The sequence below is a fragment of the Amphiura filiformis genome, chromosome 4 (genome assembly GCF_039555335.1).
Source record: "Amphiura filiformis chromosome 4, Afil_fr2py, whole genome shotgun sequence".
In the NCBI taxonomy this organism is placed as follows: domain Eukaryota; kingdom Metazoa; phylum Echinodermata; class Ophiuroidea; order Amphilepidida; family Amphiuridae; genus Amphiura; species Amphiura filiformis.
The window spans coordinates 76,716,028-76,728,457 of NC_092631.1; the positions used below are offsets into that span (position 1 = coordinate 76,716,028).

The 12,430-nt window shown below is 36.5% G+C and overlaps 1 protein-coding gene across 3 annotated transcripts in view; it reads left to right on the forward strand.

The window, feature by feature from the left end:
- Positions 1 to 12,430, forward strand: part of LOC140151428 (vacuolar protein sorting-associated protein 41 homolog) — a 42,008-nt gene that overhangs the window by 13,927 nt on the left and 15,651 nt on the right. The window contains exons 8-14 of one of the 3 annotated variants that reach the window (XM_072173765.1): positions 854 to 1,003; positions 5,992 to 6,121; positions 7,416 to 7,513; positions 8,487 to 8,619; positions 9,550 to 9,665; positions 10,478 to 10,596; positions 11,567 to 11,741. In XM_072173765.1, the coding sequence (XP_072029866.1) occupies positions 854 to 1,003; positions 5,992 to 6,121; positions 7,416 to 7,513; positions 8,487 to 8,619; positions 9,550 to 9,665; positions 10,478 to 10,596; positions 11,567 to 11,741 (921 nt within the window). Of the gene's footprint in view, positions 1 to 853; positions 1,004 to 5,991; positions 6,122 to 7,415; positions 7,514 to 8,479; positions 8,620 to 9,549; positions 9,666 to 10,477; positions 10,597 to 11,566; positions 11,742 to 12,430 lie in introns of all 3 variants that reach the window. The other 2 variants (XM_072173767.1, XM_072173766.1) reach the window with 2 other exon arrangements.

Genomic DNA, 12,430 nt, shown 5'->3' on the forward strand with positions numbered 1-12,430 from the left:
TGCCAGAAGATATTTTATTGTGGTGGATAGCCAACTTACAGTTATGTCAACATTTGGTTACTCATCCATAATAAAGGCAAATAATGATTATGTGTTTCTGTTACAATCAAATCACTGTGTACACAAACTATACATCCATCGGGGAAAAATCTGATTGCTATTATTATATGGGTGAATGAACAACAAAAGAATTAGTTTCTCCATAGGGCCTTTGGAACTGGCCGGTGACAAAGTCTTTATTGGGCGAATTATTGTGTGTCCACCAGTAATACCATCAAAACATATATTCAACCAATCAATTTCTAGCAATTTGGATACATTCAACCATGTATTGGACACAGCGTTCAATATGTGCAGCATCATGATTGATAAGAACAATTCTACTATACCACACCCCATGCCAGTGTGTGATTGGTTATGGTGTTTTTGTTTACTATACGTGGCATCATTCTGAACTAATTTCCAAAGATCAGCTGCTAGAATGGTCTACTGTAAAAGTGGACATTTTCGTGGTACATTAATTTTCGCGCTCAATACAGCTTCTGCAAAAATAAAAACATGCAAATATGTTCTTTTTATGTATTGTAGGCCTATGTAAGAAAAACTCAAAATCGTGAATTTTCAAAACAAGTGAAATAGTTAAAAATCTGCAAAACATGGAAATTTCCACATGCAAAAATAACCACTTTTAGAGTATTGTGTCTGACAAGTACAGCTGTTTAATCAATCGGCACAAAAGTAATAAGTTGCTTTTAGATGCATGAAAATGGACAAATAAATACAGTTTACTTGAAATTTTACCAAGTAAGGTCTTGCTACAAATGATTTCTTTTCCTAATGATTTTTCTTCCAGGGTGTCAAAATTTATGATGTAATAGCCAAGAGACGGATCACATTCATCAAGCGAGACCATGATGAGAACTTGCGTACCGAACTCTACCGTTGCAATCTATGCTGGAAAGACAAATCCACATTGTTAGTAGGCTGGGCTGATAGAATTAAAGTAAGATACCATTTCTTCAATAGAGGATATACAATACGACGTCACTCATGACAGCGTCATCCTCATTTCAATAAAATTCTGTCCTCCATAAGGTACCGCAGGGCAATTCGCATGACACTACAATAAAGCAGGTGATAGGTATGAATGGTTGTGGAATCGATCTAGAGACCTGTTCCTCTGTCATCTTAAGCTATCTTAGAACTGTCCTCCAACATGGCTGCCACTTCACTTGTTATAGATCCTGTGTCATATACTGGGGTACCCAAAAAGGTGGCTTTGTTACATTTTGATGTGCAGCTTGGATTTCAAAACACTGTCTCTTGAGTATTCCTTCACCTAGAAGATTCAATTAGGTCTTAAATTGAGGCTAAATTATTCTAGATTACTCATGTTTTTATCCTGTTTTAAAATATTTTAAAATTATTTTCTTATGACGTTTGGCATGAAATGTGCCAAGGGTGGCTGAGGATTAGGGGGAGGAGGATTAGGGGGAGGGATTCATATCGTAAATTTGATTTAAAACCCCCAATAAAAATTTGAATCTAGTTAAAAAAATGTCTAAATGGACTCCCATACATCTAAACCAAGGAAATAAATACAGAAGTTCATTTAAAAGACCAATACTTGCTCAGAATGATTGTAAATGTAGAAAAAAGAGGCGGGGTTACATCCTCCCTACTTTGTGATTGTTTTTGCCCGCACTCGCTCATTTTTTAACCGATTTCCATAAAAAAAGGTGTCAAAATGCTCAGGAGGATGAACCACTTCAAATAAGATGTGTAGGTAAAATGTTTGAACCATTTAATTTTTTTACTATGTAACACAAAAGGTACCTCAGGTTGTGACACAGAACCTATACTGTTCCGGTGGATTTATTGCATACACTCTAGGTTAAAAAGCAGTAAGCTAGGATACAGAGGTACCTCACCAGTTGATCTCTGGCAAGACAACAATACTCACAATATATAAAATAACACACAGTAAATTAAAAAAACAGTAGTGTTTACAGTACACACAAATTTGTAGTATGTGATTGTTTGCTCTTTACATGTAAATAAAAAAAATTTCGGATTTATATAGCACCTTTTTCCAGATAGATCTTGAAGGATTCAAAGCGCTGTAATTTCGCTGTCATGGTGAATCATTACAATCAGATCGCGTCATCTAGGCCAGTTGCAGCCGAACCTCAGGCGCAGTCCTATCCGCACTTAGATTGTAATATCCACCAATTATCTGTGCAGCTCCCCAAATTCCATTGGGTGAAGGAAGTTTTGATAACCAAACAACTAATCACCGATTTTTTGTACTGTGTTGTTTTTATTATACATAATTAGGTTTGCGACACTCATGCTTTACGATACCAATTTATAATTATAGTTTGATTTCAGGCCTTTGCTGAAATAAAGGATTAGTATTTTGGTCACATGATTACCCATGTGTGAAAACCCAATATGGAAAGATTTTGTAGAGCATTAAACATGGTATATACGGAGTTGAACTCTCTAGGTTTATATAACAAGTCTACAAACAAAATCCATAGTATCCTAGTATTAGAGTTCCAGGGAAACATTTCTCAGTGACAACAAGAAATCTAGTTGGTAAATCTCAAAATTCTCTCCCCTTTAAGGATGCACCCAGGATCACTGAAGTGTTACATGGCCAAAATTGAGTTTTCATCACTAATGTCATCTTCAAACCGTATTTTACCTTGTCATTAATAGATTTTAAAGAAATCTTAAAATTTGAACCATAAGAAAAGCTATTTTAAAGACCCTTTTTCATTAAAAATTAGCCAAAATGCAAAAGCAAATAAATCATTGTTTTCCCGCAATAGATCGCGTTCTCGTAGCGCGTACTGCGGCGTACTGCTAGCAAAGACACGCACACATGGTAAACTGGATGGGCGAGGTGATTACTGATTGAGGCGCTGGAGTCGCCGATCGCGATCACTACCGTATTTTATCGTATTGATCTCTTCCAAGGTAGGTAAAGCTTGCACCATTGCATTATAAACTGCGGGCCGACAGACCACCACCGCCCCCGTCCCAGAATTAGTAGGCCTACTCGATAAATTTCGCCAAAAAAGTGCTGATATAGTGGTATAAATTATAGGTTTTTTTTATATGAACATAATAGTGAATTTTTGTTTTGTTTTTCAAGTTTCATTCTGAACTTGAAAAGATGAAATTTATCTGTAAGAAGTAGTTAGCCGTAAGAAGCCCTGTAATGATGACGCAATCTGGTAGATACGATAGAAAGCGAGGCCCTAAATATTTTGCTAGTAGGCTAGACTTAGCCCGCATAGTACATCATTAGGCTTATTATTTTATGTTTAAAAATTTGTTTTATTTCATTCATTCATTCATTCATTCATTCATTCATTCATTCATTTCATTGTTATTATTTGATTTACCAAGTTGGTGTAGTTGGACAAGAATATAGGCCTATTATATTAGCTTGGTTCGGGAGCCTCTGCGGTCGTTCAGTCACGTCTTAATTTTAAAGACCATAAAAAATAGGCAAGCAGTTACTACCGGTAGGCCTATATTAGATACCTAAGGCCCTGAATAATGTTTCAAAGTGTTATTAAAACACGGATTTAAGATTCGTTTTCAAACGTTCTCTACTCCTGATTGACCATTAACGCAATGTCAAAAACGTTGACATTTCAATACATCATATCGACCATATCTAGGCCTAGGCCTACAACTCTCTGATGTTAAAAATGTCGATATTTGAAATCGGCATAGAAAACGCAGCGTTTATGAAAGCATTTTCATGAATGTTTTAATGCTAAATAATAATTTCAAACAAGAAATATAATCGAAAACGCAAATTCGTGCTTTTTTCATAACCCATTTTAAATACATTTCCATTAGTAGGCCTATTAGGTCTACCATATACCATGATTGCGATAAAAGCTTTTGGTTTTACAACACTTTTTGCGAATGTTTTGGCCGAATTCATTTTTATTTGCAATGTTTGTCTGGCTTTCAACTTTCACGTTTATAATGTTTTCTGCATACTTTAGAAGGTAAACTGCTTTAAAGCATGTTCCGTGAATGTTTTCATGCATAAAGCCATAAGTGTTCCGTTTTCTACTTTTGAAATTCGGTTTTGTTAGGCTATGTAAATTTCCGTGTTTTTCAGTTTTCTTGTGACCTCTCCGTGTTTTGGCGTTTAACATATATAGGCCTATGGCCTACTTTTTTGTCCGTTTTACAAGAAGTTTATTCAAGACATATTACAACTTTTATCCCACTTTTTACACGTTTATTTGATTGAAAACAACAACAGACACACTTTTTTTAATATTTTTGTTGTTGTATTTTATTCACTTTTTATGCGGTACAAAATATTTTACAACTTTATTGTGGCTTTAGGCCTATAATAGGCCTATGACTTTTGTACGTGTTTGATATTCCGTAAAAAGTTAAAAATAAAATATGATAACAACAAACAATGAAAATAACAAAAACGGCATATTGAGTAATGCGACACATCAGAATCTTTTAAAATTTTACTTGGGATTCCTGTGGTGTAGGCCTAGCTATAACGGGCGTTAAAATGCCTATCTTTGGCGCGGACGGGCCGCTGTGGTGCCTCTCAAGCACCAACTAAAAAAGAAAAAGCAACAGTAGTAACAACATTATGTTTTGCGGTTCAGAAAAGGACAATGAACATAAAAATGCAATATTTGTCAACACCAAACAAAAAAGAAAGAAAGAAAGAAAATCACCAAAAACGATAAATTAAAAACATTGCATTTTTAAAGCAAAATTATAAAAAATTAGTACAAAACAGAAATCGCAATTATCATGATTATGTCTCAATTGATTCTTCATTTCATAAAACTTCCTGCTAAAATAATTGCTTGCCAGTTATTCTATGCTACTTTTAGGCCTAATGTTCTGATGTCCGCAAATTTTAATACAGAGCATGATCTTTTTTGAACAGGATAAAATTGTGCTTAAATAATCATAGTTTCGATTCGCGGCAACACGACCATGCACTGTGCAACTTATTCACAGTAACCTGTCTGTCTGTCCGGCCCCTGTCGCTCCTCAAACGCCGACGCGATGCCGCGGCCTTGCCGGAAGCTCTGCTGCACCATGGCAACAAGACTGCAGTAAATAAAATGGCTACACCATGTGGATAAACTTTTGCCGAATGTGCACAGATAATTTTGTCATATTGTATATTTTACCTTCTAAATCACCAAAAAAATGCCAATCTGCTGCAGTTGGACGCCCTTCTCATTTTCTAACTTGACCAAACGTCACAAGTCACCGGATTATATATTTATGGAATAATCTTCAAAAATGGACCTAAAATCCGCTGTATTTTTCTAAATCGCGATTTTCGGCAAGTTCACTTTTGACCACTTTTAACCATTTTTGGTCCGCCATAGCGTCTAAATGAAGCATCACTGAGGTAAGTTTTTAAGTCAAACGTTTAGATATGGCCAAAATCTAGATAGTGTTTTTTCATTTTTTTAAATTAGGGCCTACAACTTTTTTTATAACCCATGATTCAAAAATTTGAACACGGGTCACACGTTTTTACTGATTTTTTTGCCTATATTTTAAAAACTAAGCAAAATTTCGAAAAAATAAAAAAACACTTTCTAGATTTATTTGTCTAAATTAATAAAATTCATGTTTTACAGTTTTGATTTTCAAATAATTTTTTATGGCGGACCAAAATTTTTGGTCAAAAAAGCGCTTTTTTGGGATTTTCTCGAAAATTGTACTTTATGACCCAAAACTGACATTTTAAATGGATTTATGAGCTCATTTCCGTTCAAAAAATGTATACTTTTATATACTTTACATGAATAGTTTTCGAGTTATGAGGTGAATAATAATGGATAATTAGTGATCCTGTGTGCCTCCTTAAGTTTGTCAATTGTGTCAAATTTATAATCCACAGAATTGAAGCACAAACAGTCCTGCAATTTATTTATCCATGCACTATATTACTTTCAGGTTTGTGTTGTGAAAGAGAGGGAGAGACGCCCAGGAGATAGTAAAGACATTCCTAACAGATTTGTAGAAATTGGTAAGGGCTCAGATTGCAATGGCTCAGAGGCAGAAAGCTTTATCTCCAGTAGCTGGTGTATGTATAAATACCCTTTGATATGCATGAGTTGGCTCGTGCTCAGCGCATGTCCTGTACAGGAGTGCATGTACATCCTTTCTGCTGCTTAGCCATCTAATTGAAGTCTAGTGATACTTCATCGTATTTCACACCCAACAAAAAGGAAGAAGCCTGCCCTCTGTAACTTCATAATTATATACCCTCATGTAGATTGAGGGAGCACTTCATGCTTCTTGTCAATTATGAAACTTTACTGAACTGCTGAGGATGTTGTGTCCCTTGCACTCTGTCAAGTAATCCTCCACCCCTCCATATAGGTATGTCCTCTGCTTGAGTGCCTGCTTCTTTAATATAGGTCATTCCCATATCTACTCTTGATTGGTGGACTGTCTAGTGGTGTGCACTTGTTCCAGTAAGCTTGGCGATGTTGAGGTATTCGAGACATGCTAAGTCCATTTCAAATATCTCTGGCAAATCACATCTTTGATAGAGCTAGTGATGTTGAGATTGTTCCTGATTTTGTCAAGGAGGGAAGCTATACCATTTTCACCCTGATGTGGCAGTGACGTCAGTGTGCATGTCATTGGGCGCAGCCTCAAATTGCATAGATACGTGAGTAAAACAACTGCTTCAATACGTTGACGTCACTGCCACATCAGGATGAAAAATGGTATAAAAGCATTGCCCTGAGGCATCTCATTTCGAAAAACATGTCTGTGATGATTTTATTCCAGTAGTACCTAGTCCGAATAATCAGACCCAGAACAAAATATTAATTTCTGACATGATCGTGTTCTGGGTCTGAACTGTTTCCATTCGAAATCTTGGATGCCAAATTGGACAAAAGAAGCACATGGTCCTACTTCACAGTTTTTTAATCCCCTATTCATGTTGCGTGAATCACTCTATTGTGGACCATTCTTTTGATACTTGAGTATTTGGACAAGCGGAACAGTTTTGACAGGCCCTTTGTCTACCTCTCTGTTTGTAAACAAACGAGGAGGTCGAAATTGTCCTCCTCTGCGAATACAAAAGGCAGCGTAATAGTACAGCACTAAGTAGCGCCCAGGAGCCTAACCCATGTCCCATGTAGGCAGTGTAATAGGGAGGATGAGAGACTGGTAAAGTCTTACCTGATAGAGTTCTGGTGATGTCATGGTTAGACCAGATGGCATTGTCAGTCTTCCAAATGCCCAGGCTGTCAACTTTGTGAACAGTTAAAATACTTGTTTGAGTGATCAGCATTATGTTGTCAAAACCAGCTAGGATTTATCAGCACCAGTAATGTATTCTTTCTTATTTGTTGCTACAGTGAGTATGCTGAAGACTGATTTCTATGTGTGTGGTCTAGCTCCATTGGGTGAAGATTTAATAGTGTTAGCATATGTTACTGAAGGACCAATACAGGAGGTATGTATTTTATCAACAATTGACTGATCAAAAAATGCATTTCAAATATTGTAGCTTCCGATTTGTCTTTCTATAATCCCAAATATAAAAGCGGATTTGCTCACCTTATGCCCATATCATGCTATAATTTGGTTCATCTCAAGTTTGGTAATGACGTATGTGCGTGTTTCGCTCGCTGCAGTATCAAATCGTGCGCGTAAAGTTACACGCACTGAGTGTACACACACACATACATGGGTGGATTGTTGACACGCTTGTGGCGCAACCGCGAAGTAGCATTGCTGTCACTACCAAACTTGAGGTGAACCAAATTATAGCAATCGCATCAATCAAATCACTCATGATAAAATGCCAGTAGCGATCATACAACCCTACCTGTGATTCAGTCTACTAGCAGCTGTGATTTGCATCGTGAATTGGGTTCAATTGGTAGCAATTTTGAAATTGGGCTATTCCAGTTGAAATCCAAACATCCCTATGGAAGGTATGAACTTCATCTCCCACACAGGGGGTATAGATTTCAAATAGATTCACCCATTCAGGTAACCCCATTTGAAATTCATGCACCCTGTGTGGAAGATTAAGGTTGTGTCTTCTATAAGGGTATATGGATTTAACTGGGATTTCTTATTGATAATATCTGGTTGATATATCAGTATTGTTGAATCACTTTCCGATAGCAAGCGGATGTAGACCCAAAATATATCACCAAAAACACTGCTCTCATTGTGACTGCTTATGATCATTAGAGCTTTTACTGAAATGTCAATACACGCAATACATGATCGCTTCCATGATCAAGTATTTAACAACTAAAGAGCACTACATATCGGAATACTGTAGCCTGGCATTTGGTATCTACAACTTTTTATATAAAACTTACAGTTTTGATATTTTCTATCCTACTAAATTGTATTGCTGTTTTTTTTGTTTTGTTTTATTTGGTTGTTTTGTTTTTGTATTTTTGGACCAGGATGAAGGCGAAGGTTCACGACGTCCTCAGTTGAAGGTGATAACTCCTGATACAGATGACTATGTTTGTGTGTCTAGTGAAGCGCTATCCATCAGAGGTTTCCAAGAGTATAGGGCCAGTGACTATCATTTAGGTCAGTTTTTTTTTCACTTTAAAAACTTTCATTTCTTATGAAGCTTGTTTCCACAACAATAAAGCCTTGTCTTAAATTCAGAACAAGGTGCATTGTGGATAATGAGATGCTGCATACATGACATGAGAGTTAAACAATCTGGAACCCACACAGTGCTTCAATGGGCGAACTTTGCATTTTGTCCCATAATGCTTTGTTCTTGTGTTGGCATATTGTTTGGCTTGATGTTATGACCCAAAATGCATAAAAAAGTAAACATTATTTGCACCGCGATAGTTTTCAAAAGTTGAAAAGTAGTGCCAAGGGCATTGATGTTAACAAACCCCGCATTCACACAACCGTGTATGTGAGAGATGATGTAGTGTATATCGTAGTTCCATGATGCAGTGAAATTAGTTCCAGAACTGGTATACTACTGGTAAAGGTTCATACCTGTGAATGCATGTGTTCATAGGTTGGAGTGCCCAATTAAACCACCCATCTCTTTTTCGAAGTGACTTAGAGCTAGACGCCAGCATGCATAATGTTGCTGTGTGGTTTCTGCCACTCCTCTGGCACAAGTCTGTTTATCGTTCCAGCATAAGCCGGTTTTAGTGCCCAAAGACAAAACACAATGTGACTTGAACCTGCAACCCTATTTATAACAGGTCTCATCACTTACTGCCGAGCCACATGCTCCTAGTAATTATTAAACAACTTGCAGGACTTTTAAAACTCTCTCCACATGGGTGTCGACTACAGACAACAAGTTCCCAATTTTCTTTAAACTAAAAAAAATTAAAATTAGAGTAAAAACAAACCCACTATTGGTTTAATGGTTCTTGAGACAAAACTTGATACTTTTTATATTGAAGCCTATGACTTGCAGAGCATGAAGCTAGTAAGAAATATTAAATGTCTTTCCTTTTTGTCTTGTTTGATTTGATATAGAATATCTAGCTGAAGACGGTGTGTTCTACATTGTCAGTCCCAAAGATGTAGTAGTTGCTAGGCAACGAGATAAAGATGATCACATTGATTGGCTCATAGAAAGTGAGAAATATGAGGTAGGTAAAAAATGTTATAATAAATGTAATGAGTTTGTAGGCTGCTAAGTAAAAAAAAAAGTGTAATTATTCTTTCTATACTTAAAAGTGAAAGGTGCACATTTGATGAGGAAATAAAAATACCCACTATCCTGGAAAAGTGATTGAGTTATGTTCTTATAATATATGATATGTTGTATATGTCTTAGAGCCCATGAGCTGTGATTTATTCTGTGTATGATGCATTTGTTCTCAATTCTTAAGATCCAAATGGTCAGAGATGCCAGTGTTCCGGTCAGATGCACCACCCATGAGCTGTGATTTGTTATGTGTATGATGCATTTGTTCTCAATTCTTAAGATTAAAATGGTCATAGATGCCAGTGTTCCGGTCAGATGCACCACCCATGAGCTGTGTATTTGTTAGTGTATGATGCATTTGTTCTTAATTCTTAAGATTAAAATGGTCAGAGATGCCAGTGTTCCGGTCATATGCACCACCCATGAGCTATGATTTATTCTATGTATGATGCACTTGTTCTCAATTCTTAAGATTCAAATGGTCAGAGATGCCAGTGTTCCAGAAAGTTCTTGAATTCCGGATATTGGCCATAAAAGAAAAAAATTGGAAATGTAATAAAAAAATGTTGTACCTTTCTGAAATTGCATGCTGAAATGTTCTAATAAAAAAGGTATTTAAGCATAAAAAGAGCAGCAACTATTTTTGGCAGACCCCACTGGTATTCTTTGAAATTGTGTTAAATGGTGTGCCATAACATATTGTGCTCCACTTACTCATCTTTAACATATATTTGTCACTGTTTTTACTGGCAGGAGGCATTGGCCGAGACTAAAGCAAATGAGAAGGTATTACAGAGACACAAAGTGCAGGAGGTTGGCAGAGCTTACCTAAATCATCTCATTGAGGAAGAACAGTTTGAGAGAGCTGCATGGTAATTGCCAAAATATTGATATATACTTTGATCAGCTCATAATCGGCAGGAATTATTAGGCTTTTACCACTACGCCGAAAGTAGGCCCACGTTAAGAGTGATATAGTTGATCTGCCTGGACTATATTTTGCGTGTTAAAGAAAGTAGACGAAGTATAGGACTTCAATTAATAATTTGTAATATTTCTGGTGAGATGTCACAAAACAATTCTCCAAAAAAAGTATATTGATATTAATCAGCGATGTTATAAGGCCCACCGATTAGGAGCTGATCGAACTATAGTTTAATTATGAGAGAATATTCTCTATTATTTAATTTTTTAGAGGTGATGATTTCTATAGGTGATGATTTTGGTTGTGGTAGCGATGATATGTCAGTTATTTAATTATCAGTGGGAAGGCATGACGTTTCATATCCAGCTTCACCTAAATAAATACATGGATTTATACCATGTGATTTATATCCACCAAGTGGATCTTGATGTTATGAAGCACAATAAATCAGGACATGAATATGGTCCGATTTAGAATGCAAGAGGGAAAGCAGAGTATCCTGGGGAAAAAACTGTGATGACATTTTGGATTGGCAATCTTGTTCACTGGGGGTGGGGGGCAGTGGTAAGACTACTCCAACCTGTCAACAAATCATTTAGAAATATCTTATACTTGTTGCAACTTAAATGGGAACATCACTTAGAGGCTGTGATTAGCTGATTTACAGTATTTTGCAAAAACCCTTCGCATTGCCTGATTTGGCACTCTTTACTTTGTAAATGGGAGTGGGGTTCTCTTTGGTTAAATGAACCATATGATCATCACATCAGCACCTCATTCCAGGAACAATCTGCGAAGCATCGCATGATGCAAGTGTGACATGTTCTGTTTTATACGCAATGATCAGGACAAGCGGTGCAAATGATCTTACAAAATATTGTAGTTTGTTAGATTTTACTTTTTGATTTCATTGACAGCATGTGTGAACCAATCTTAGGGAAGAATGCTAAACTTTGGGAGGTGGAAGTGTACAGATTTGCTAAGCTTGGTAAACTGAATGTGATCAGCCCTCATGTACCACGGGGAGACACCAGGCTTGGTAAAGCATTGTATGAGATGATACTCAATGACTACCTACAGAAAGATATAGAGGTGAGGTTGTAGATTAAAATTTGAGTAAACTAAATGTGATCAGCCCCTATGAGTATACAGATTGTATCAAAATGATTTGTCCCCGTCAGTTTTGGTGTTTATTGAAAAGCCTGTCTCTTCAAAATGCAATATTGGGTACTCTTGAAATGTCCAGAATTTATAGTTTGACTTGTTATGGTAATAAGCCTGATGGGTAGCAATCATTTTGATACAGCTTGTATAAGATGATACTCAATGATTACCTACAGAAAGATGTAGAGGTGAGAATATAAAAATATGGAAGCTTTAAACTATTAATTGATGTTCCAAAAGAAGATGCAAGATTCAGCTAAGCCCTGGTTGGGAGGATACTTGAATAATGAAGTTTGGAATTAGAAGGGCATTTCGTGATCCACAGCCTCAATTTTGCCCACTTTTCTCAAAAAAAGTTGAGATTTTTATACCACTGGATACCTCTGGCTACATAATGTTTATGTACCAAATATTTCTTGCAGATTAATTTGTTTAGCAAAAATATCAAATTTTACTTTCGTTCTGGTATACCAGAACGAAATTACAACAGTGGCCCATGGAGCAGTGCAATACACATAATCATGCATAACTCGCAAACACAAAATCGTAATCAACTGAAATTTTGGGAATAAGCTTTTTTCGTGGATATCTACTGAAAAATATCATAAAAAGACGAT